This window comes from Pinus tabuliformis, chromosome 4_2 (genome assembly GCF_031772625.1).
Source record: "Pinus tabuliformis cultivar Carrire ecotype Pingquan chromosome 4_2, CPIR1, whole genome shotgun sequence".
Lineage (NCBI taxonomy): Eukaryota > Viridiplantae > Streptophyta > Pinopsida > Pinales > Pinaceae > Pinus > Pinus tabuliformis.
The window spans coordinates 827,455,583-827,483,445 of record NC_142304.1 but is presented as its reverse complement, the minus strand read 5'-3'; the positions used below and the strand labels follow the sequence as shown (position 1 = coordinate 827,483,445).

The following is a 27,863-nucleotide window of genomic DNA, read 5'->3' as shown; positions in this document are numbered from 1 at the left end:
TGGAAACAAATTGAGAAAATCCAAAACGCTTGATCATGAGCAAGTTCAAAATAAAAAGTTCGGTACCTTATGAGATAATGTTGAGTGAAACAGGAGCAACTTACATTGAAGCAATTGCTTTGGTGCGGCTCATAAGATACCTAAAAAGAATTGAACAAATGAGAGTAGGTAGATGGCCTAATGTTATCTTCAATGAAGGCATGAGTGAAAGAAAGAAGACATGGATGAAACAAAACTACACATGGATGCAAAAATGGAATATCTACCTCAATGCCTGTCCCACAAATAGCAAGGAGCTAAAGGACTTTGTTATGGAGAAGTTTCGTAAAAAGGTATGGGGAAAAGAGTTGGGTAGAAAGATATGGAGAAGTTTCGTAAAAAAGTATGGGGAAAAGAGTTGGGTAGAAAGAAGAAATATTACATTAAGGAATTCAACTCTACGTGTGATTTACAACAAAAAGAGTTCATTGGAGCTAGCATTTTGTGGAGGGAAAAGGTTCTTATTGCTCAATTAAGGACCAACTCACATAAACTTCTGTGTGAAAGGCCTAAAGAAGCTTGGGAAGAACGGGTGTGTACATTTTGCATGTTTGGGGTTGTGGAATCGGAAAAAATTTCATTTTGGAATGTGATGCATTCAAACACATAAGAGAAAGTTATGAGAACATGCTAGCATCAATTTCTTGGCATTGTCTTTTCAGCGAGGGGATTGTTGGAAGGTTGGGTAAACGCATCATCAATTTAAAAAAGATTGAATTGCAAAGAAAAAATCAGGGAACTAATGATCTCATAGACTATTTTTAGTCTCGTGAACTTTAAAATATCATTTCATTTCATTATATTTACTTTATAATCAATATTTTATTTATTTATTTACAAAATACTTTATTTTTATTTAAAAAAACAAAAACATAACCGGGAAAGTATCCTCCCTATTAAACTATAAAATGCACAATAATATCAAAAACCTTATCTAAAAAATAAATAAATATTCAATTATAAAATACAAAATAATATTGAAAATCCGATCTAAATAAATAAATGGAAAAGAGTAATGTTAAAAACCTGCTCCCATCTACATAGAGAATAATTAAAAAATAAAACTGATTTACTAGAACTTATTGCCATGTAACGGCATTATTGGAAGAATAAAATAATCAGAAAACAAAAAAAATCCATTTAATTAAGGCTCGCCTTTTCCAAACTCCGCGTTCTGCCCAATCATGCCAGCACGTCGGTAAACATCTGACAACTTGCAGCCCGAGCCTATTCATCTCATCCTCCGAAGAATGACTTTGTCGTCGCACGACACCTAAGACACGCGCTTCTTGTACATCGAAGATCGCTATGAAAGCACAGGCGCCCTATTGAGTTGGGGCTCTACCTCGAACGGATCTACCGAGGGCTCCTCATCTCCGTTGATTGACAGAAAGCTGGGGGTGAACAGATCCATATTCGACACAATGCATTCCTCTACGAGAAAATGTGATTTCTTGGCGCTCTGTTATTTGATGCTGATCTGTCTCACGTTCCTTTCACCTCCAGCTTCAGCTGAACTCCTCTCAGGTTGGTATTTTTCTGGAATTGATTGCTTGCATTTTCTGTTTTCGTTAATGCACATCTCTATCAAGTATAACATAATCGAAATCCGTTTAATTTTAAACTAAAAGCTAGGCGTTGTGGGCTGAATATGATTTTTTCGAGCCTTTTATGTTCGTTTTTTTTTTTTTTTTGTTGGTTTAAAGCCTTCCTGTTAGTTCTATTTTGCAGTAATTTATTTTCAAAATGGATGAAAGATTTGGTTAATTTATTTTCAAATTTCTAGTAATAAAATGGATGAAGATTATGTATGACGGCTTAAATTTATTTTTGTTCACTTTATCTTGCGTCAATTTGGATGACATTATACTTTGCTTTGGCTTAATTTTTCTTTCTTTTGATTTATATTTTCTTATTTTATTTTTGTTGACTTTTATCTGGTGTGATTTTTTTTGGGGGAACTCATTGATTTATCTTAGTTTGGGTTAAATAGGCTGGAAGCTTATTTTGGGTGAAGTTTCTTTGCATTAATTTAGTTTAAATTTATTTCTGGTAGCTTCTTATGGGTTAATTTGATTTCTGTGTGTTTTGGATTAAATTTGTTTATGAGGAGCTTATTTTGGATTTATTTTATTTTTTATTATTTTGGGTTGAATATACTTTTGGGCAGGGGGTTAATTTGATTTCTATTATTATGTATGGACTAGCTCTAATTGTAGTATGTTTTGGTCTTTTTATGGGAATTCAGTGATACCAAATTTGGTATGGGAATTCAGATTTCTTGTTTGTGCTTTAGTGGAAAAAGAGGAAGGAGGGGTGATACAAATCCTTCATTGGTGTTTTAGATTGGAGAAGAGGAATCAATTAGACTTTTTGTTAATTTTAGATAATAATGGTATGTTCTATGCTTAGGAGCAATTTTACTTCAATTTTCTTATTAGCCCAATATCAATATCAGTTTAGCAATCACATCATCATGATAGTAAAATGCAGATAGAAGATAAACAATAACAGTAGAAGACTAGCCAAGACAAGAGGACACAAGATATGGCACCAGCTAGGGACAAACCCCAATGTGGGGAAACCCTTGATCAATTCTTCTTATAATTCTTCAAAAGTTCCGCAGAGAGAGAGAGTACATTATACAATTTTTCACTTGCCCAATCAAAGTGAAATCTGATTAGTCAAACAATAGTGAAAGAAAGCCCTAACCAGAAAGTCAACGCTGGTCAATAGGGAAGATTTTGACCTCCAAAACAACTCGGTCAAACTCGGTCAACTCAACCTCCAACAGCTAGTCAAATCAACTCAAAAACAGTGCGAAAGTCAAACTTGGTCAACTCAGAGGTCAAATCTACGGTCAACACTGGTCAAACAAATATGTTTGCCTTGATTTTTGTGCCAAAAAATGCGACTTGCCCAAACAGAAAATTCACTAAGAAAAACGCAGTCAAACCCTTCATGCAATTCGGTCAATGCCCAAAACAGAAAACACAGTGTGTCCTTCGCATGTGTGGAGAGAGAAGGCTGCCCTGAAGTTGTACGACCCAATCAGATGAGGAGAGAGAGATATGTGTGAGAATGAATGATGTCCAAATGAGGTAGATGCACCTTCTATTTATATGCAATGTTGAGGATGAATAGACATGTCTTTTGGGCTTCTGAGCCTACATTAGATCGCTGGCCGACCTTGACAATTTGTCCATAAACAAAATAAATCATAATTCCATTTGTACACGTCAAAATGAGATGATCTTTAAATCCATCTTACACCTCTCGGAAAGAGGAATCCAATAAAAATATCAGCTGCATCATATGAGCTGTCCAAGGTTAAGTTTGGCACTAGTTGCCAAAATTAACACTCCCTCTCAACTAGGAAGAACTCCACCTACCAAACCATCTGACAATCTGTACCATTGCTGTCATCCCTGCTCTGCTTTGCTGAACCATGAAGAAATAATGAACAAGAAACGATTGAGAATGTATCATACCATTCTCCATTGACCCGAAGTCAATCTCCAATAATCAAGAGTGTATCACAATACTCTCCACTGACCCGAAGTCAGTCTCCATTGATCCTAGATCAATATCAAACATCCTAGCATAGGGAGTATGGCAGTACACGATGCGTCCATCGGTAGTACTATGGTCCCTATCCTCATTTCCCTACTCATTGGCCAGATGAGAGATACTTCCCATGAGTCCCGGACTGCGTGGGTATGATGTGCTGGCAGGAGAAGGTGAACCACTCATCCTGCTCATATGCCATAGGAGAAGGTGAACCGCTCAACCTATGCATATGTCACCATTTAGTATCACATTTGAAGCTGAACCACCCACCTTGTACATTGCGCATCATTAGGGGAAGGTGAACCACTCACCCTATGGTCGCTCATCACTCCAAGAAGTACCCCAACTCCCCCGGAGCTCCGAGAGCTCAACATCCATCTCATATAGGACCCTCATAAGAGGGTCTCTCCACGACTCCAAGTCGTTCACGGAAGGTTAAGTTGACCTTCCCCAGAGCCTTCGTAAGAATATCGACGACTTGATCATTAGTCCTAATGTGTTGGAGCCTTATTGCTCCCCGTTGTACCATATCCCGGATAAAGTGGTATTTGATATCAATATGCTTTGAGCAGTCATGAAACACGAGTTTCTTAGAAAGACGAATCCCACTCTGGTTGTCGCAGAAAATCATGGTGGTATCCAACATATGCTCGAACAACTCATTAAGGAGCTTCCTCAACCAAACAACTTCATAGGAAGCCATACTAGCAACAATGTATTCAGCCTCAGCGGTGCTCAAGGCAACCGACTTTTGCTTCCTGCTCATCCATGATATCGAAGCAGAACCTAGAGAGAAGCAACATCCAAATGTGCTTTTACGATCCACCACATTGCTAGCCCAGTCTGCATCAGAGTAACCATGGAGCCTCACATTCCCGACAGTGTATCTCAGTCCATAAGTGATTGTGCCCCGAAGATATCTCAAGAGATTCTTGGCAGCAATCCAATGTATGTGATGAGGCTCGACCATAAACTGACTCAATGTATTCACTGCAAAACATATGTCCGAACGGGAGTTCACCAAGAACATCAGGGCCCCCACGAGTTGACGATACTCAGAAGGATTTCCCAAATCGGGCCCAACAACACTTCCGCATAACTTCTTGAAGTTAAGTTCCATCGAAGTAGTCACAGACTTGCAGTCCACCATACTAAATCTTCCTAGTAGCTTCACGATGTATTTTCCTTGAGAAAGAAAAATTTCACCTGACTTTTGCCAGACCTCCAAACCTAAGAAATAATGCATCAGTCCTGACTCCTAGGTCCTTCATTTCAAATTTGGAAGCCAACTCCCTCTTACAATGATGAATAAGAGGGTTTGCACCTGTCAGAAAGAGTTCGTCTACATAGAGTACCAAGATGAGAGGTCTATCATTCTCAACCTTAAAGTAAAGGTTTGGATTAGCTTCACTTCTTGTAAATCCCAAATTCATTAGATAGCTATCGATCCTCTCATACCAAGCCCGGGGTGCTTGCTTCAACCCATAGAGGGCTTTCTTCAACCTGCATACATGTGTCTAACGATCTTGAACTTCGAACCCCTGAGGTTGTTCTACATAAATTTCCTCCTTAAGTGAACCATGCAAGAAGACGGTCTTGACATCCATTTGGTGTAGATTCCATCCTTGCAAGGTAGCAAGGGCAATGATTAAACAAATGGTGGTGTAGTGGGCAACTGGTGCAAATATCTCATCATAATCTACACCTTCCTTTTGAGAGAAGCCTCGAGCAACAAATCTAGCCTTGAATTTTTCAGCACTTCCATTAGCTCCATGCTTGATCTTGTAGAGCCATTTCGAGGTGACAACGGATTTGTCCTTGGGTCTAGGGACCACATCCCATACATCATTCTTCATACTCTTCGTTCATTACATCCTTCCAAACTTGGTGCTTTGGAGCTTCTTTGAATGTACAAGGCTCAGATTGAACAATGGTGCTCATTGCAGTTAAGTACCCTTGGTAGCTATTCGGCTTCTTGCTTTAACGAAATGCCCCCCTTGGTGCAACATGTCTCTTGGCATCTTCAAGAGTCTCCCTAAGCCATGAGGATCTCCTTTTTGAGGAGGAGGGCGCATGAGGGGGTGGATCAACGGGATCCATTGGTCTTTTAGCATTGGGCATCGACTCATCCTGCGGTTCTCCCTGCTTTCCTGAATCTGCTTCTTTGTCCTTCCTTGGAAGTGGAAGGTTACTAATCTTCTCAAGGGCAACATCCTCATCGAAGGTGACATCATGACTTATCTCCGCTTCTCTTTGGCCAGGCACATAGATTCTATATGCTTTAGAAGTTTCACTATAGCCCACAAATGTTCCTTTCTTCCCAGAAGCATCCAATTGCTTCTCTTCTCTTTCAGCACATGAAAATATACAGGACTACCAAACTTCTAAAGTGAGAAACATCAAGTTTTCTACCGGTGAAAACTTCTTCCGGAGTTTTGGAGTCCAACGCTTGATGAGGGCATCTATTTTGAACATACACGGCAGTGTTTATAACTTCGGCCCATAAGAACTTCAGAAGGCTTTGATCATGAAGCATGGCATGAGTGGCTTCTACGATAGAACGGTTCTTCCTTTTAACAACACCATTTTGCTCAGGAGTATATGCAGTAGTAGTCTCCCTCTTAATGCCAACTTCTCTACAATAATTATTGAACTCATTTGATTCATATTCGGTTCCATTATCGGTCCTCAATATTTTGATCTTCTTCCCGGTTTGATTTTTGACCAAAGCTTTGAAAGAACGAAATCATGAGAATACTTCGTCCTTCTTCTTCAAGAAATATATCCAAGTTTTGCGAGAGAAATCATCCATAAAGATAGCATAATATAAATATCCTCCTAATGAGTTCACGGGCATCACAACAGATAGATTAGAATGAACCAATTGCAATATGTTGGTAGTCTTGCTATCACTTGAGGGGAATGGTCCCCTTATATGTTTTCTTTTGGCACATCCCTGACAAACACCTTCATCTACTACTTTAAATTCAGGCATACATGTTGATTTGTGGTAGCATCGGATGTGCTCTAGCCATGAAAATTGGTGGAGAGGCTAAAGCACATGAGATCTCCAAGACCCAGAAATGGTTTGGGGAAATTCCACACGGTTAGAGAGATATTAAAATAATTAATATTTTTAATGGGGTTTCTAAGTCTAATTTTAAGAAAATTAAAATATTAATGAGTATTAATATAAAACTGGGCGAGAATGTTCTAAATGACATGGATCAAGCCAAATCTAATCTTAGCCGTTGATTAGAGACTTAATCTCGGCCATTGAAGACTCAACAGGAAAAGTATAAGAGGAGGCTTGAGGGTCAGTTGGAGATACACCAAGATTGATCAGTCAGTTCGATTTTTTGGAGCGAGGTTTGCTAAGAAAATTCGAACAAGTGATCTGAGTTGCAGCGAGGGGCAGTGGGTACATAGTAGAGAGGCAGAGATAGTACCGGAGGGTTAATGCAGTGACTGAGGAGGCTACGCAGAGGTAGCTAGAAATTGCGCAGAGGCTAAGGGGCTTGCATAGGTGACACAGAAGGCCATAGAGTTGACGCAGAGAGGCAGAAGGCTAACGCAACGGTTCCAAAGCTATGCAGAGGTTAGCAGGGTTGATGCAGAGCCTTGGAGAAGCGCCGAAAAGATTTTTGTGGGGCAGACTAGTGCTGAGAAGCTGAATATTTGCTTCGGAGAAGAGATATTACTGCTTTGTAAAAATCTCTATTGGGTGAGCCAGTTTGGCACCCTAGTTGTGCTCAAGAAATCTGCATAATAAGAAAACCCCCAGAACTGTTGCACCAGTTTCCCGCATTGGGTTTTTCTGGGGACGATTGTAATAACGGTGTCCCTTGTGTGTTTGTGTATTATTTAGGTTGATGATTTGTATATGAGTTGAGGCTACATTTGTGTTTATTTTCAATATTTATATAAATAAATAATTTGTGAAGGAATAAACAAGTAGGTGAAATAAACCAAATAATGCAGTAGGAATTTTTGACGTGTCAGACTTAGAAATTTCAACATGGTATCAAAGCATTGCAGATCACAGGAGGACTGAAGGCACCAACATAATCAGAAGTATTTGCAGCAGTAGCAGCTGTCCTGAGAGACAGAGCTGCTCCTAAGCAGAAAGCAGTAGAGAAGGAGTGACGCAGAGGGCCTGCGTCATCATTTCGAGCCAGAGAGAGGGCCAACACAGAGGCAGAAGAGGCTCACGAAGAGCCACGTCATCCTACTCAGTTAGGTAGGCTTGACGCAGTTGGCCAGAGGAGTGATTCAGCCTTTGCCGGGATTGCGCAGAGCTGGAAGGCTTAGTTTCTTCAATTGCTGGGGCATAGGGAGCTGTGGGCAGATTGTGGATTAGGAAGCTGGTGGGGTGCTGTTGCTGTCGAAGCAAAACAATAACTAATGGGACAAAACCAAGGTAGAGCGGGTTGCTGCCTAGATGAATTTCTAGCCAAGAAATCCAGATCCGAGTTGCAGTTGCAAAGAGGATTGGATCAACAGTTGGCGAGAAGATTTCTAGCCGGGAAATCAGGACTTAGATGGAGATTTCCAAGAGGGAAGTCGAATATCAGAGGGAGTCCAGAAGAAGGAGTAGAGATGGCAGTAAACGGACTGAGGGATTAGGATAGGTTGGATGGGGCTTCCAACTTTGTCATCTGGAAGGCCAGGATCCTGTCAGTGCTGGATAGACATCGCATCAAGGGCTTCACCTTGAGAACTGTGGCTATCCCAGTCGATCCAACTGATAATGAGAAGTATGAGGATGCAATGGCAAAGGCAAAGTGCATAATCCTTGATGGGGTCAAGGATCATGTTGTACTGCATATTGTCGAGAAGAACACGGCAAAGGAGATGTGGGATACTTTGACGACATTGTATCAGGGCACTTTCGTGCAACGGAAGATGCTATTAGAGAATCAGCTGCGGTCGTATCAGATGCAGAAGGGGGAGCAGATAGATCTATACCTCCTCAGATTGTAGGAGATTCGGGACCAACTTACTTCCATAGGGGCCACATCGGATCAGGAGTTCATGGTGAGGACCACCTTGAATGCAGTCTCCGAGGATTGGGAGACATTTGTCCAAAGCATTTTGGGTAGAGCTAATCTTCCAGGATGGGAAGAGATGTGGGCAACTCTTCACCAAGAAGAGATCAGATGGTTGACCAAGGTAGGGAGTAGTAGCAAAGGGGGTCGAATTAAGAAAGAGGAGGAGGAGGATGTGGCTCTAGCATCTGCGAGACAACAAGGGAAGAGGAAGAAGAAGGATATCTCCAAGGTGAAGTGCTTCTATTGTGGGGAGCTGGGTCATTATGCAACCCAGTGTCGCAGGAAGAAGAATAAGGCAGAGGCTTTTGACTCCAAGGCAGCTCTAGTTAAGGCGGAGAAAGAAGTCGGGATTGATGATGACTGTGCCATGAGTGCTCATGCACCTCTAGGGAAGAGGCGGGGAGACATCGAGTTGTAGTCAGGAGGACTACAGAAGATGAGGGGCAGGATTCTTGAGGTACCCAAACTCTTGGATCATATCCGGGTATGGGAGCCCCAAATGACAGTAGCAGGATGACGGATGTTGGTAGAAGCAAGATGCGATGAAGCGACAAGGCAGTGCTAGAGTGCTGGGGTCTGTAACAACGCAGTGGGGGTTGTAGCAGTGCGAGAGGCACATCGGTGTTTGCAGCAGTGCGAGAGGCATAAAGGAGGTTGCAGCAGTGTGAGAGGCACATAGGTGTTTGCTAGAACGCAGAGGGAGCACAAGATAGCAATAGATGTAGCTTCAACATCTGGAGGCTTCAAGACTGACAAGGATGTTAGTAGTTGGGTAGATCAGTTACTTACTTCTCAGTAACTGAGTTGCAGTGCAACAGTTAGCAGTGGTAGTGCTATGGGCAGCACGATGCAGCATGTTGAGAGGGAGCTGCAGTACAGATGTAGCAGTGGCAGTGGCAAAGCCATGGGCAACAATACAGGAGGTAGTAGTGCAGTGAATGTTGGGCAACAGACTAAGCATCAACACAAGTACCGATGCTGGATGATCAGTGTGATGTTCAGTGGTGGAGCATTACTATAACACATTCCTTGCTAAGAGGGAGTGTTGATTTGTGGTAGCATCAGATGTGCTCTAGCCATGAAAATTGGTGGAGAGGCTAAAGCACATGAGATCTCCAAGACCTAGAAATGGTTTGGGGAAATTCCACCCGGTTAGAGAGATATTAAAATAATTAATATTTTTAATGGGGTTCCTAAGTCTAAACTTAGGAAAATTAAAATATTAATGGGTATTAATATAAAACTGGGTGAGAATGTTCTAAATGACATGGATCAAGCCAAATCTAATCTTAGCCATTGATTAGAGACTTAATCTCGACTGTTGAAGACTCAACAGGAAAAGTATAAGAGGAGGCTTGAGGGTCAGTTGGAGATACACCAAGATTGATCAGTCAGTTCGATTTTCTGGAGCGGGGTTTGTTGAGAAAATTCAAACAAGTGATCTGAGTTGCAGTGAGGGGCAGTGAGTACATAGCAGAGAGGCAAAGATACTACTAGAGGGTCAGCGCAGTGACTGAGGAGGCTACGCATAGGCAACATGAGCCACACAGAGGCAGCGAGAGACTGCGCAGAGGCTGAGGGCCTGCGTAGGTGGTGCAAAAGGCCAGAGAGCTGACGCAGAGAGGCAGAAGGCTGACACAGAGAGGCAGAGGGTTGACGTAGAGGGTTCTAGAGCTATGCAGAGGCTACCAGGGCTGACGCAGAGCCTTGGAGAAGTGCATGAAGGATTTTCGTGGGGCAGACTAGTGCTGAGAAGCTGAATAGTTGCTTCCGAGAAGAGGTATTACTGCCGTGTAAAAATCTCTGTTGGGTGAGTCAGTTTGGCACCCTAGTTGTACTCTAGAAACTTGCATAATAAGAAAACCCTCAGAACTACTGCACGATTTTCCCGCATTGGGTTTTTCCGCAAACGATTGTCCAAAAATAACGGCGTCCTTTGTGTGTTTGTCAATTATTTCAGTTGATGATCTATATATGAGTTGAGGCTGCATTTGTGTTTATTTTCAGTATTTATATAAATAAATAACTTGTTAAGGAATAAACAAATAGGTGAAATAAACCGGATAGTGCAGTTGGAATTTTTGATGTGTTAGACTTAGAAATTTCAACACATGTTACCATCTTTCTCACATCGGGTAGGGCTTTATGATGAAGATGAGAAAACCTTCGGTGCCATAATTCGGATTGAAGAGATGTATTGCAAGACATGGCTCATAGTGGACTTCCTCCAACTTGATATAGGCCGTCAACCCTGAATCCAAGAGTAAATGCTTCTTTGAAATTTCTTTTCCAAACACGCACCTTTCTATCAATGAATGCCACCTTAAATCCTTTGTCCTCCATCGCCGAGATAGATACCAGGTTATTCTTTAGATCATGTACATATAGTACTTGTTGTAGATGAATTGTGTTACCTTGATTCAATTGAAGAGTAACATTCCCAACTCCCTTCACGGGATAGGTGGCATTGTCTCCAAGAATGATTTCCAAATTTGTATCCTTTTCTATCAGATTTGAAAGAGCTTCCTTATACACAGTGAAGTGCCATGAGGCACCACTATCAATCAAACAATTTCCCAAAGTATCCGGAGGAGAGTCAGTAGAGAGGGAAGATATAAGATAAAATTCTTTTTGCTTGTTATCAACAACATTAGATTCAACATACTTGGAGTTTCTTGATCTTTTGGGAGGGCAACTATTTCCATGTTGAGTAGCAGGAACATTCCTTTTTCCTTTGTTGTTGAATCTGCCATTCCTTTGATTGTTGTTGCCCCAGAAATTGTTGTGGTTGTCATCATCATAAGGTGTATCCCCTCTAGTAGGACACTCCTTAGCATAGTGGCCAAACTTGTTCCAAATGAAGCATCTTCCCTTCCTTCCATTTTTGAATCTTGGTCTTCCTTGACATTGCTTCTTTGAACTTGCATTGTTCTTCTTTTTAGCATGAGCAGAGAATGTAGTAGGATCATTCCTATTTGAAGGCATATCCATTTCCATCATCCTTGTTTCTTCTTGAGAACATTTAGTCAGCAATTCTTCAAAACTTGGAATCCTACCGTTGTTGAGAACAGAAGTGTTGAAGACGTGCCATTCACGAGGGAGTCCTCCAAGAGTAATGAGAGTAAGCTCCTTATCAACAATAACTTCTCCAATCGAAAGAAGATCATTTTTGTTCTTAGTAATCCTCATGAAGTAGGATTGAATATCTTCATTTCTTCCCTTTATATCCTTCAGCTTGTTCTTGAGGAAAAGAACTTGGTTTGCATTGCTAGATTTGAACATGCCAACCAACCTGTCATATATCTCCTTTGATGTGTTCAAATTAGAGATGTAAGCAATTAAATGCTTATGAATAGAATCCTTGATGATCTTCTTTGACTTCAACCTTCTTGTACTTTATCTTAGCAGCAGCCGATGCATTTGAAGGAGGTTCCGAAATCTTTTCCTGCACATAGTCCATAACATCCTACTCTTCCAAAGTCAAATCAAGAGACATCTTCCATGCATGATAATTAGACTTATCATTGAGCTTGTCATCAGGCTTGAAGTAAGATGCAGAGGTCATTGACTCTTGTCCTTGTCCAACAAATCTCGGTGGTGATTTCTCTTTTCACTCTTGCTTGGGGTTTGTCTTCACCTCACCTCTGATACCATGTTAATTTTTAGATAACAATGGTATGTTCTATATGCTTAAGAGCATTTTAACTTCAATTTTCTTTTAGCCCAATATCAATATCAGTTTAGCAATCACGTCATCATGATAGTAAAATGCAGATTGAACATAAACAATAACAATAGAAGACTAGCCAAGACAAGAAGAGGACACAAGATATGGCACCAGCTAGGGACAAACCCCAATGTGGGGAAACCTTTGATCAATTCTTTTTATAATTCTTCAAAAGTTCAGCATAGAGAGAGAGTACAATATACAATTTTTCACTTGCCCAATCAAAGTGAAATCTGATCAGTCAAACAACAGCGACAAAAAGCCCTAACCAGAAAGTCAATGCTGGTCAACAGGGCAGATTTTGACCTCCAAAACAGCTCGGTCAACTCGACCTCCAGCAGCTAGTCAAATCAGCCCAAAAACAGTGTGAAAAATGACAGTCAAACTTGGTGAACTCAGAGGTCAAACCTGTGGTCAACGCTGGTCAAACAACTCCATTTGCCTCGATTTCTGTGCCTAGAAATGTAGCCTGCTCAAACAGAAAATTCCCCAAGAAAAACACAGTCAAACTCAGTCAACTGCAGCTCGGTCAACGCTGGTCAAACCCTTCCTGCAATTCGGTCAACGCCCAAAACAGAAAACACAGTTTGTCCTTCACACGTGTGGAGAGAGAGAAGGCTGCCTTGAAGTTGTACGACCCAATCAGATGAGGAGAGAGAGATATGTGTGAGAATGAATGATGTCCAAATGAGGTAGATGCACCTTCTATTTATATGCAACGTTGAGGATGAATAGACATGTCTTTTGGGCTTCTGAGCCTACATTAGATTGTTGGCCGACCTTGACAATTTGTCCATAAACAAAATAAATTCATAATTCCATTTGTACATGTCAGAATGAGGTGATTTTTAGATCAATCCTACACCTCTCGGAAAGAGGAATCCAATAAAAATATCAGCTGCATCATATTGAGCTGTCCAAGGTGAAGTTGGCCCTAGTTGCCAAAATTAACACTTCTCAATTAGGCTCAACATCGAAGACCTATCATTTTGGTGGCAACAACAATCTTCAACAGACGATACAACCAAACATGCCATTACTGCGGGAGTTTCACAGAAAATTTAGTGGCTTATATTGAAAAGGGACATTACAATGGGTTTTTGATTGGAGAAGAGGTATATCCAAGCATGCCATTACTGCAGGAGTTTCATAGACAATTTAGTAGCTTATATTGAAAAGGGACATTACAGTGGTTGGTATCAACGCTGTGTCACTTGCCAGCCTGATGGGGTTAACAATGAAAGATGGTGAACAACCCTCTTAAACAGTTCAGTAATATGTTGATGGGATCCTTGAAAAAGATGCTAGAGAAAGAAGAAGAAGTTTTTAATGCAGGAGTCAAGCTTGGTCATTTGTCTCCATCAAGAGAAGCCCTTCTTAGCTCGTTGGAGGAGGTGGAAAAGTGTGTACATAAATGATAAGGTGGATTAGACACCTTCTCAGCTAATGCAAGCAACTATGGTTCCAACAACGATTTACTTGGGTGAGCACATGTTGCTAAGACACAAGGATAAGGAGGTAAGACTTGTCACATATTGTTTAAGTGAACTCCTAATGGTTACAACTCCTAACCTTCTTTACATGGATGATATAATAAAGGAGATATTCCAACTGATAGTTGAAAGTCTTCCTTTCAATAAGAGGGCTAAGATTCTAAATTTGATGGCACAAGTGAAATCATGTGTTGTCATGATTGATTATGAGCTTATTCTATAGATGTTCCATATTTTTCTCGATGCTATCAATGAGGATCATGACAAATCTATTTGTGATGACATGAGAAACATTATGACTACAATTATTGAGGAAAGTGATGTTATTTTACAACCCATAATACCTCTGTTAGTGGCTATTCTGGAACAACAACAGGTCTTCTCTACCGTTGCTTACAACTTGGTACATAGTATTATCAAACAATATGAAGGGACGCTGAAACCTCACTTGTTTGATGAGGAATTGATGGAAGAAGAAGAAAGGGTTGATGGGATTTATGTGGAAGCACATTCTTCAGATGCCATCATATAGGAGGATGACAGTAGTGTGAAATCTAATATTATTGGTTGGAGTATCACTTCCCTTATTTCTTTTACAGAGAAAGTCCCCAGGGGCATACTCAGGAAGTGGTCCTGGCATACAGGTTCCGGATTTCATTTTATTGATGCAATAGGAATTCTTCAGATTCATTTGGGATCTTGGTATTGATGTGCAGACTTTGCAATTGCTTGAGGACAAGAAACCTTAGGAAGGGAGGACTGTCATGCCCCTTTCCAGGTGATCATCAAAAGGGGAAAAAGGGGACCCATGGTTTCCGTCCATGGTATTTCAAATGACCCATGGTAATCACCCATGGTATTCTGACAGCTCATGACTTTCAAGGGAAGATTAGAGCTCTCTCATGATGTGTGGAATTGGACATTGCTTTTGATATTTGGCCTGAGAGCTTTTGGAGCTTGAAGAAAGGGTAGAAACCTAGTGTGTGGAGGGTAGTTTCAGTGGTGCGAGATCCACCTTAGCTGATCCAACTATAATTGGCCTTGGTGTTGAAACTATACACCCTAGCCGATCTACAAGGAGGGATCATATTAAATCTCTTGTTTGTGCTTCAATGGAGAAAGAGGAAGGAGGGGTCATATAGATCCTTCACTGGTGTTTTAGATTGGAGAAGAAGAGGAGTCAATCAAACTTCTCAACTGGGCTCAACATTGAAGACCTATCGTTTTGGAGGCAGCAACAATCTTCAGCAGGCGATACAACCAAGCATGCCATTATTGCAGGAGTTTCACAGAAAATTTAGTGGCTTATATTGAAAAGGGACATTACAGTCAAGTCATCATGCAAGAAACCAATGACCCTGCCATACCTGGAATGCATTAAGAGGCCTCATCAAACTCAAGTCCCTAAAACCTTGCTGGTATACAAGTCATTTTTGGGTCTGCAATATGAGGCTTTATGGACTCATTTTTGGGTCTGCAATAGGAGACTTTATGAAACCGTTTTTTGGGTTTGAAATAGAAGGCTTTAGTGGAGTAATTTTCAACTTGCCCTTGAACATAGAAAGTATTTGCACATTCACAAGCATTATGTGTTCCATCAGTTTCAACAAGTTCTCTTTTTCTTTCTGTATAGTGATGAGTGTTAAATCTCTGAACCAAGAGTCAGCTTTATGCCATGAGCTCTGAATTTGAGGGCCTTCATTTTCCAAGATGGTCCTATTTCTTCTCACCAAGACTGATATCAAAAGCAAGTTTGCTAGAGAAAAACCACAGACATTTCTAAATTGGATTTCTTTTTAATTGAAAAGAGTACAAACTATCCCGTCCTACAATAAAATTGTTGACCTCTTCAGAGATGTTGGATTCCAAGCAAATTTTCATCGTTGTTCTACGCCAGATCTCTTTCAAGAAGGGGCATTGTAAAAACAGGTATCCAATGTTTTGTCTTATCTTGTGTAGGGCAAAATGTGATGCTCTTGCCATCGCTCTCCAGTCAAACTATCACAGGTTGAACCACTTTCTAAGAACTGATAACGGTATGTGAAGAACATGTTCAAGGAACCATAGCTGTTGCCTAATTTTGTTATCACTCTAAGCTTCTACTAGATCAGCATGTGGAAGGTTTCTCCATATGTCACTTTATATTTTGTTATTTGATACCGTTTTCCATACAACTGTCTGAATCATTAATTTGGGGAATGTAGAGTCTCTAGTACGATTTATAGATTACATGCTTTTAACAAGACTGTTGCATTTTTCCATCAATTATTTCCCACTCATGCATGCCCGTCCATCTCCACTCAGTCCTTGTGCTCGGCAGAAAGCATCTTGCATTTTCTTATCAATTAATATCCTCTTGTGCATGCTATTCCATTTCAACTTAATCCTTACCCTTGGCATTTGAGCTGCCATAATATACAGCTGAGATATATCCTATTTGAATGAATGCTCCCTTAAGTTTTAAAGCTTTGAAATCTCACATATGCACTGGGAATTCCTGCACAATTGGTGGTTCGAGAACCTTACCTTTGCATCCCTTGGCTAACACTGAAGTTTTTTCTCGCTTCTGTTAAATTTATTTTTTTACATTAGTTTCTATTAAAATTTCATTTATAACAACAATGATTAATCTCAGTTGTTTGGGTGATTTATTTTTTTGCAAAATTTGTTTCTATCAATTTTATTTTAGATTAGTTCTATTTCCTTAAACACTATTTTGGGTTAATTCTATTCTGTTAGGTTATTTTCCATCATTTTATTTCTATTATATTCAACTTGATTTGATTGTTTATGTTAATTTTACAGGGGAGGCTTTGCATCAGCCTAATGTGGGGGCTAGAAGCTTGCTTCAAAATTTAGCGAGTGAGTTTATTATATTTCTTAATTTTTTCTGTTTTTTTCCTTTTTTCTATTCTCCTGTATCTGAAGTCAAATGTTTCAATATGAAATGGATGTATCCATATATAGATACTACTATGGACTTGCGGCAAATTATTCCTGAGATTCACAAGAGGTAGTGAGAGAGCCAACACAAACCTGATTATGCAATAAAGACAAAAATAAACCTGCATCAGGGCAGATCAACACTTGAAGAGAAATCAGCCAATAGGAGTGCAACACTAGACTGAGAAATAACCCCATAGCAAGTGCACTCGAGAGAGAGAGATCCAAGCACAAGAGAGAGCAGAACACTTTATGATGCCCTTGGGAAAATCACTAATGAAGAAATGAATGAATCACGTGAATAGAAAAATACAAATAGAGAGTTGGGCATTTATACTAAGCTCAAGAGTGGGCACTTTCTCGAATAGACTTTTTGAGCCTAGGTATACAAGGTCAGCCTTAGCCAAACCTACAAATATAATAATGATACAATATAAGGTCAACCATTGTTAAAGTGAAGATTACACCTCTATTTTTCAACATTCCCCCTAATCTAAAGAGGGGGCTATAAAAGGAAGACATTGCACATCCCCCCTTAATGATGAACATGCATCAAGTAGAAAAGACATTACATATCATCCCTCTCTGGATGTCATATCTCTTCTGGTATCTAGTAGGATCTTTGGTATCATTGACCGTGCAACATAGTGTTAGTAGTGGGTGAAGCTTGAGTTCAATTGGCATATCATCGACCTTGGTGAGCAAGGTCTATGGTGGAGGAGGCTTTTGACGATACTGTAATTCGCCTTTGCGGGCAAGAATATTGTGTGAAATTTTAATTTCTGTTGTAGTTAGCTGGTTATTATTCTCCTATCAATTGATGATTTGTCTTTTGCAAAATATTTGCGGCAAATACTGAATAAAACACAACTACAACTTCACTGAAAAATAAATAACCACAGGAACTGAGAAAATTGTGCACACACACAAATAATGGACACCAATATTTTTGGACAAATGTCCCTAGAAAAACCCCAATGTGGAGAAAACTAATTCTGCAGATGAGTAATTTTATTGTTCTTTAGCAAATATATGATGAAGAAAATAACAAAATCGTTTTCCGTAAATTAGAAAACCTTTGGAAAGATATTTTTATCACTTCTGCAAGTCGATTTCTCCTCCAGGAATCAACTTGGCCACTTCTGAGCAATTCAGCCTCCCTCTGGCTTCTACTCGGCTCACACGTGCGGCCCTATCACTGGCAAACTCGTACTGTTGAGGAAATAACTCGACCTCCCTATGGAATTCAACCTCAATTGGCAAATCTGTAAGAAAACCACAAATTTATGCAACTGCTTATATGAACAATCTGAAATTTAATTTCTTTTCATAAAGACACAAAATTTCCCTACTTATTTTGCAGCGGAATAGGAACAAAAATAACACAGTCAAACAATATAAAAAAACACAATTTTTCTAGGGAACCCAACTGGGAAACACCTCTGCTTGATTGAGAATTTTATTGATAGAAGAATGAGCAATAGATTTCTTACAAAAACAATCTTGTTTCAATATAAACCAATCCGGTTTTCTCTGCTTAGTAGTTGAAACACCCTTGCAAGACCTGATCTGCTTCCTACATAACCTCTACCAATTTGTGCACAAACTTCTCTTGCACACCCTTCCTCTCACAAACTCACACACACAAACTTGTGCTCTTTATTGCTTTGTCTAACCAACTCTTGCTTACAAAACAATTGAATAATTCTGTGCCTTGGTCCTCCTTATAAGCTTTTCAAATAGGCGTAATCTGGCAAGTTTTATTTCTGGAATTCGAACTAGTGATTGATGAGTTAACTCAGTCTAACTGACTCATGTAATTCGTCCTGCCCAAATTTAGAACTTGAGACTCACGCATATTAATTTCCAAAACTAACTCGCACTAGGAGACACTAAATTGAGCCTCTCACTCCAACACATCAATCAAACTGCTTCATAATTGTCCTAACTTATAAGAACTTGTCCTAGTTTTTAGGAATTCATCCCAAATTTTAGGAACTCGTACCAACGTTTAGGAATTCGTGCATGCTAAGGAAAACTGCGTCTTGGTCTCTTTGGCTAAAGCACAAGTCAAAGAAGGACCTTTCTTGCTACCATTTTCAACAAAATCAACCTTCTTGTGCAAATCGATTTCTCCCACAATTTCTCCTTGCTATGACACTTTGTCTTGTCTGAGCAATTTGCATTGCAATTAGGGTAATTCACATCCTAAGTTACACGAAATGGTGAAACGGGTACAAGTTCCCGAAACGGGCGTGGGTACAAAACGTGACTCCCCCAAATTTTGGAAACGGGGAAACGATATATATATATATATATTAAGACATTTAAGAAATGTTATGTGCAATCATAAAACATACTTGATACATTATAATTTATTACATTTAAAGTTAAAACATTATGATTAAATTTACATCACATTTACTCATGAACAATCACATAATGAAAATAGCAATATTGGAAATTGGAATATCCAAAATCAACCTTAATTATATATCCAAATCTCAAAATCAACCTTTATTATATATATGAGGCTGCAAGTACAATAAAGACTATGAGGTTGCAAGTACTATAAAGACAAAAGACTAATCCTCATCAAAAATAGAAGTAGAAGCATGCTCAACAGTGGATGGTGGTGTTGAAGAAGATGATGGGCCAATTCCACTTCCAGGCTGGACCTCAATATTCAGGGCAGCAAGAGAGAGATCCAAATCAGGACTTTCTGGATCCACATCCCATTCTTTAGAAGGACCACTGCTATATTCTGGACCCCTACGAGATGCAAGGCGAAGGTTGGAGTGCACATAAACAAGATCCTCTGCCTTCTGTGAGCCCAACCTATTGTGCTTCACAAAATGAATAAAACCATAGGTGCTCCAATTCCTTTCTGCTGATGAAGAGCTTGCCACTTGTGAAAGAACACGAATGGCAAGGTTTTGCAAATGTACACCATTTGCTCCATGACAAATCCACCACCTAACTGGATTCATGGTGCTTCTCTCCTCCAAAGCTGATATATCTGAATAATCATCTAATCCTGCAACAAAACTGACAAATTCTTCCTTTACCTCCCCGTGTAGATGAGATGGAAATATTCTCATAAGGGATTTTTTCACCCCATTAGCCACCTCTCTATCCTTATGGGGTGTTTTCCTCTTCCCATTGCTTTGAGCAATAAGCTCCTCATCATAAAATTTGGGGTTCAAAGCATGTGCTAAAGTGTGCAATGGAGTATTGAAATTGTTCCACCTATCAACAATGATTTTCTTGACTAAATCAACAAAATGATCATCAACAAACAAAAGTTGTGGAGACTCTTGTGAAATGATTTCCATAGTTTTCTCAACCATGGAATCCATGCCATCATATACCTCTCCTAAGAAAGGTTGGTTAGTGTCAGCATTCTGAAGAAGCTCAAATGCAGGGGTTGTGAACTTTAGCAAGAAATCTATCTTGCTCCACCAATCCTCATCAAGGCACAATCTACACACCATATATCCCCACTTTGAATTTGCTTGTCTCCACTCAACCCAAAGTTGACTCACCACCATAGAAACTAATGCTTGCTTAACCTCAACAAGGCGACGCAACATCAGGAAGTTTGAGGCATATCTTGTCTCAACAACTTTTAACAACTCCAATTTGGAGTACTCTCGAAATATTGCTTGAGATTGGTGGTGGTTGGTGATGAATTTAACAATCTCCCTTGCTTCCCCTGTGATTTCCTTTATCCATGGAGTTTTGTTGTCTATCTCCTCTAATATCAGATTCAGATTTTGGACAATGCAGGGTGTCCAAAAGATGTGGTCATACCGGTCCCTTCAATAATTAAACCTACAACTTTGCAAAGTGGTGCATTATCCGTGATAACTTGCACCACCCTGTTAGGCCTTATTTGTTCAATAGATTTTATAATAACATCAGCAGTGAACTTTGCATCTTTTACCTCTCCTGAGCAGTCTTTCGCCTTTAAAAACATTGCTCCTTTGGGGAAGTGGCAATGATATTTATCAATGTTTTGCACCTTGTATCTGTCCATCCATCTGGAACTATGGTAAACCCAGAGCCACTCCAGAAGAACGAATTGGTGATAAGATATCTCCACAAGCTCCTTCTCATTTTTGAGAAGCTGAGTTCTGACTTTCTCATAGTTGGGCCCCTTGTACCCTTGAGGAGATTTGTTAATTGTCTTTATCATATGCCAGTAAGGAGAGTGAACAACATTGAATGGGATACCACATGCATAGATGCACCTAGCCACTTTGGAATCAATTTCTTCTCTCGCTTGCACATTCACCAATTTAGCAATTCTGCTATCTTGAACTGAAGCGAATGCCCCTCTGGTATTTTGGATGGTGGTTGTTCAAGTTGTTGAGTGGCACTGGTTCTCCTCTTCCTTACTCCAACTACAATCCTTGGCTCAATGTTAGGTGGAGCTTGAGGAGTAGCTTGACTAAGCTCATCATGCCTTCTTTTTTCCATCCGCCTCATCTTGCTCTCTTTGATATGCCTTCCTTGCTAATGGGTCTGTTGTTTTTGTGCAACATGCAATCCCCTGTCCTCCTCCATGCAAAATATGTGCCTTCACTCTTGGGTAGGATCCCTTGTACGAATTGCTGCAAAGATTAGATTGCCATTCCCATGAGCCATCACCTCCACATTTTTGAAGCTTCTAAACATGCCTCCAAAGAGGATAATATTCAGCCCTTGGGTTGGGCCCGGGGCTTGAACCTGCACCTTGGTTGGAAGCCATTGTTGCCAAAAAAAATAAAAGAAACAAATCTGTAAAGAAAAAGCGTTTTTCATATATTTGGAAGCATAAACCCTCGAAAAATAGAAGAAATAGTAGGAAAAAAACTAATAAAATGAATGCTCCTTACTCAATTAATTTTTTGTAGTTGAAGCTACCCCAAAATGCCAGAAAAGACGAGAAATGGCTGTAGCTGAGCCAAAAACCAAGAATGCTATAGTCAGAAACTTTGCACTCCAAATTTGCTGCTGAAATCTCTTTCTCTTGTTGCTGAAATCTCCTTTGCTCATTGTTGAAAACGCCTAGCTGAAACCACTGTTCTCTTCCTCTTTTCTCCTTGCTAAAATCGTCCATTTCCAAGTGAAATGACTTGCTCAATTCGTGTGATGAGGGAATGAGGTGAGAGTCTTTTTATAACTTGAGAGAGGCATCTAGAAGCATCCACAAGATATTTTATTTGCCCAATCAAATATTAAAAGCAAAAAAACTCAAATAAAATCGGAAAAAGCGTTACTTTAAGTGGAATCGCCGTTGTACGGCCTGGAAACTCGTTTCGACCGTACTGGCCAGGTCACGTTTCCCCAATGTGAAACGTGCCAGTGCGGTCAAAAACTCGTTTCCAGGCCGTACTGTACACATTTCTACGTTTTTGTTTCGGTTCTGGCCTGAAACGCTCTTGGGGGCAACGTTCTCTTTTTGACAAGATCATTAGGGCTCATAGAGGATTTCAAGAGGAACTTGACAACAAAATTTAACATGGAGGGTTTGGGGTTGATGCACTATTTCCTAGGATTGGAAGTGTGACAGAAGGATGGGGAGATCCTCCTTGGCCAAGGAAGATATGCTACAAATATTCTGAAGAGGTTCAGAATACAGGATTGCAGACCCATGTCTACGCTCATGATTACCAACTGCAAGAAGATAGATGCATCAGATGACAAGGATGTCAACCCCACCTTGTATAGACAACTCATTGGGTCTCTCATGTATCTGGTTAACACTAGGCCAGATATCTTCTTTGCAGTCAATACCCTTGGTCAATTCATGGTAGAAACTAAAAGGGTACATTGGGCAGCAGCGAGGCATATTCTGAGATATATTCGTGACACAGTCGAGTATGGGTTGAAATATACTCGAGGAGATGACATTAGACTTTGTGGGTACACAAATGCAGATTGGGCAGGTAGTTCAGTGGATAGGAAAACTACCTTCGGGTACTGCTTTAGTATTGGATCAGGGATGGTTTCTTGGTGTCGTAGGATTCAGAAGTCAATAGCACTGAGCTTTGTAGAAGCAGAGTATATGGTAGCCAACACAACTACGTGCGAATCTATATGGCTTCGGAAGCTACTAATAACCTTGTTTAGGCAAAGGATGGAGGTGACCAGTGTCTATTGTGATAATCAGAGTTGCATAAAGCTCTTTGAGAATTCAGTGTTTAGCGACAGGTCGAAGCACATTGATATTCGGTGTCACTTCATCAAAGATTGTGTACAGCATGGACCATTCTAGCTACAATCCCACCGAAGAGCAGGTTGTAGATATACTCACAAAAGCTCTAGGGAGAGCCAAGTTCATCTATTTTAGAGAAGAGATGGGTATAGTGGAGAACACGTTTCAGTAGCAGGGATAGGCTATTTTGGTTTCTCTTCAGTTGCAACAACAACAGATGTAGAGGGAGTTGTAGTGTAGATGCAGTGATGGCAGCAGTATGGTAGTGTCAGCAACAACACAAATGTAGCGTATATTTGAGTTGTGCAATGGTTGGTGGGCAACAACAGCCAGACATCAGCAATGTGACAGGAGATGATACAGAGACGGGGTGCTGACACAGGGGTTGCAGTAGAACACTGGAACACATTCCTCGCTAAGAGGGAGTGCTAGTTTTTCTAGCATCGGATGTGTTCTAGCCACGAAATTTTGTGGAGAGGCTAGAATACATGAGATCTCCAAAACCCAGAAATCGTTTATGGAAATTCCGCCTAGAAGTGTTCAGTTAGATTATTAACCGTTTTTTAAATATTTCTTAGGTCTAAACTTAGGGAATATGGTTAATTAATCAGTATTAATTGGGATAAGGTCAGAATCATCTAGTAACTCGCACGGATTGATCAAAAGATGATCTTAGCTATTGATTAAGTTTTAATCTTGGCTGTTGGTGCTCCAATAGTGGATTATAAGAGGAAGTCAATGTGGTGATGGAGAAATCATCCAGTGGAGATGTTGATTTGGGGTAGCATCGGATGTGCTCTAGCCACGAAATTTGGTGGAGGGGCTAAGGCACATGAGATCTCCAATACCCAGAAAGGGTTTGGACAGATTGTAAACAGTTTGGGAGATATTAAAATAATTAATATTTTTAATGGAGTCCCTAAGTCTAAACTTAGGGAAAATAAAATATTAATGTGAATTAATATAAAATTGTGTTAGAATGGTCCAAAAGTCATGGATCAAGCCAGATTTAATCTTAGTCGTTGATTAGGGACTTAATCTCGGCTGTTGATTTGTCAACAAGAAAAGTATAAGAGAAGGCTTGAGGGTCACTTGGAGAATACACCAAGTTGAACAAGATTTCGACTTTCTGGGGCAAGGTTTGCTGAGGAAGTCGAGAGAGTGATCAAAGTTGCAACTGAGGGGCAGTGAATATAGAAGCAGAGAGGCAGAGATAGTGTCGGGAGGATCAGCCTAGCAGCCGAGAAAACTGACGCAGAGGGTAGAAGCCGGAACTGCCGGGAACAACTAGAACTGCCGGAATAGCCGGGAAAGCTGACGCAGAGGGCAGAAGTCGGAACTGCTGGAACTGTCAGGAAAGCAAACACAGAGGGTAGAAGCTAGAACTGCCGGGAACAACCGGAACTGCCGGGAACTACCGAAACTGCCGGGAAAGCTGACGCAGAGGGCAGAAGAGGCTGACGCAGTCCCTAGAGGCTGACGCTGGGGTTTTTCGTGGGGCACATTGGAGTTGAGGAGCCACCGAAGTGTTTATCCAGGGTTTCAACTAGAGCATCTGTCTCCGAAGGAGAGGTACTATTGCTGAGGTTATTCTCTGTTGGGTGAACCGGTTTTGGCACCCAGATTGTATTCAGAAACTGCATAATAATAAAACCCTCAGATAGCTGCACCGGTTTTTCTGGGGACATTGGTCCAAAAACAACGGTGTCACTTGTGTGCTTGTTTTGTTTCCTTCATTTGATGATTTGTAATGTGTTGAGCATGTACTTGTATTTATTTCCAGTATTTACATGGTAAATAACTTGTTAATTAACAAAATAAGTAGGTAGGAATAAATCAGAAAGTACATGAAGGGTTTCTAATGGGTCAGACTTAGAAATTCCAACATGGTATCAGAGCGTGGTTGTAGATCACAGGAGAACTGAGGACATCAGCTGAGTAGAGCAGCGACAACAGAAATCAACTGTCCTGAGTGACAACGCTGATCCTTGCAGAAGGCAACAGAGGAAGGAGTGACGCAGAGGGATTGCATCATCACTCTGGGCCAGAGAAAGACAACGCAGAGGCTAAGGGGGGCAGAATCAGGCTCATGCAGAGACATGCAGAGGCCAGGAGGGCTGAAGCAGTTGGCTGGGGGAGCTGATTTGCTGGTGCCGGGATTGCGCAGAGCCAAGTGGCTCAATCCTTCAGTTGCTAGAGTATAGGAGGCTGTGGGTAAGTTGTAGAGTGAAGCTTGTGGGGTAATGTAGTCAGAACAATACTTAACAAGGCAAGACCAAAGGGAGGGAGTCGCTGCCGAGGCGGATTTCTAGCCAAGGAATCCAGATCAGTGGTGCAGTTGCATAGATGACCGGAGAGGGGCAACTTGATGGTTGGCAGAAGGATTTCCAGGAGGGAAATCGGGACTCAGAGGGAGTCCAAAAGAGAACTTCCAGACAAGAAGTAGAGAGACTCGGAGGAGTTGAATAGAGAACTTCCAGATGGGAAGTAGAGAGACTCAGCAGGAGTCGAACCAAGAACTTCCAGGCGAAAAGTAGAGAGACTTGGAGGAGTCGACAAAGAAGAGTAGAGGGATGGCCATGAATGGGATGAGGGATTAGGATAGGTTGGACAGAGTGTCCAACTTTGTGGTCTGGAAGGCCAGGATCCTGTCCATTCTAGATAAACATCGTATCAAGGCCTTCGCCTTGAGGGATGACGATTGTGCCATGAGTACTCATGTGCCACTTGAGAAGAAGTGGGGAGACATCGAGCTGTAGTCAGGCGAACTACAGGCAATGAGGGGTAGGATCCTCGAGGTACCCAACCTCTTGGATTATACCTTGCTACGGGAGCCCCGATGAGGAGTAGCAGTACTGGTAGATGTCGGTAGAGACGAATGAGGATGGAGCAGCAGAGGGAGCGACAGTGCAGGATTCCCAGGACAACGCGAGGCTAGCAGGTTGCAACAGTGCGAGAGGCACAGGAGTGTTGCACCAGTGCAGGATGGCACAGAGAGGTGTGTAATGGTGCGAGATGCAGGGAGTTGTTGCAGCAGCACAGAGGTCAGAGAGGGAGCACTTGTCAGTGACAGAGGGAGCTTCAGCATTAGGAGTGTCTCTAGCCTGACAGAGATGTCAGAGTTGGGAGATCAGTTACTTACTTCTCAGTAACTGAGTTGCAGTGCAGTAGTTAGTAGTGGCGGTGCTATGGGCAGCACGATGCAGCATGATGAGAGGGGATGCAGTGCAGACGCAACAGTGGCAGTGGCAGGGCCATGGGCAGCAGCACGGATGTAGAGGGAGTTGTCGTACAGATGCAATAGTGGCAGTGGCAGAGCCATGGGTGGCAGTACGAGATACAACAGTGCAGATGATGGGCAACAGGCCTAGCATCAGGGACCGATGCCGGATGATCAGAGTAATACTCAGTGAGGAGTATTGTTAGAGCACAGTCCTCGCTAAGAGGGAGTGTTGATTTGGGGTAGCATCGGATGTGCTCTAGCCACGAAATTTGGTGGAGAGTCTAAGGCACATGAGATCTCCAATACCCAGAAAGGATTTGGGCAGATTCTAAACAGTTTGGGAGTCCCTAAGTCTAAACTTAGGGAAAATAAAATATTAATGTGAATTGATATAAAACTGTGTTAGAATGGTCCAAAAGTCATTTAGCAAGTGAGATCTAATCTTAGCTATTGATTAGGGACTTAATCTTGGCCGTTGATTTTCCAACGAGAAAAGTATAAGAGGAGGCTTGAGGGTCACTTGGAGAATACACCGAGTTGATCAAGATTTCGACTTTCTGGGGCAAGGTTTGCTGAGGAAGTCGAGAGAGTGATCATAATTGCAACTGAGGGGCAGTGAATATAGAAGCAGAGAGGCAGAGATAGTACCGAGAGGATCAGCGCAACAGATGGGAAAGTTGACGCAGAGGGTAGAAGCTGGACTGCGATGAACAGCCGGAATTGTCGGAACTGCCTGAACTGTCGGAACTGCCGGAGCAGCCGGGAAAGTTGATGCAGAGGGCAAAAGCCGGAACTGCTGGGAACAATCGGAATTGTCGGGAACGCTGACGCAGAGGGTAGAAGCCGGAACTGCCGGGAAAGCTGACGTAGAGGGCAAAAGTCGGAATTGCCTAGAAAGCTGACGCAGAGGGCAGAAGAGGCTGACGCAGTCCCTAGAGGTTGACGCTAGGGTTTTTCGTGGGGCAGATTGGAATTGAGGAGCTACCAGAGTGTTTATCCGGGGTTTCAGCCAGAGCATCTATCTCCGAAGGAGAGGTACTACTGCCGAGATTATTCTTTGTTGGGTGAGATGGTTTTGGCACCCAGATTGTATTCAGAAACTTCATAATAATAAAACCCTCAGATCGCTGCATCGGTTTTCCCGCATTGGGTTTTTCTGGGGACATTGGTCCAAAAACAAAGGTGTCACTTGTGTGCTTGTTTTGTTTCCTTCAGTTGATGATCTGTAATGTGCTGAGCATGTACTTGTATTTATTTCCAGTATTTACATGGTAAATAACTTGTTAATTAATAGAACAAGTAGCTAGGAATAAATCAGAAAGTACATGAAGGATTTCCAACAGGTTAGACTTAGAAATTCCAATAGGAGATACTCAGTTGCCCAGGGAGTTCTATTTTCTCAGGAGCAGTAGTTCAACAGAGAACATAGAGCCAGAGGGTGAGTAGCAGGTGGAAGAGGAGAGTAGTAGCATCCCGAGAGGTATATTTTCAGTTCCTGTAGATTTTCAGTTCCCGGAAGAATCGAAGGAGGGAAGGTCGAAATCTCCAGAGTGCCAACGTAGGCTCAGCGCAGAGGGTGACGTAGTGGGCTCAGCACAGAGGCTGGGGAAGCTAT

At 41.3% G+C, this 27,863-nt stretch overlaps 1 protein-coding gene across 1 annotated transcript in view; it reads left to right on the top strand.

The window, feature by feature from the left end:
* Positions 1-1,221: 1,221 nt before the first annotated feature.
* LOC149172216 (GPI-anchored protein LLG1-like) overlaps positions 1,222-27,863 on the top strand; it is a 61,581-nt gene continuing 34,939 nt past the window's right edge. The window contains exons 1-2 of the mRNA XM_089424260.1: positions 1,222-1,566; positions 16,686-16,742. Coding sequence (XP_089280386.1) covers positions 1,464-1,566; positions 16,686-16,742 — 160 coding nt within the window. The 5' untranslated portion in view covers positions 1,222-1,463. The remainder of the gene's footprint in view (positions 1,567-16,685; positions 16,743-27,863) is intronic.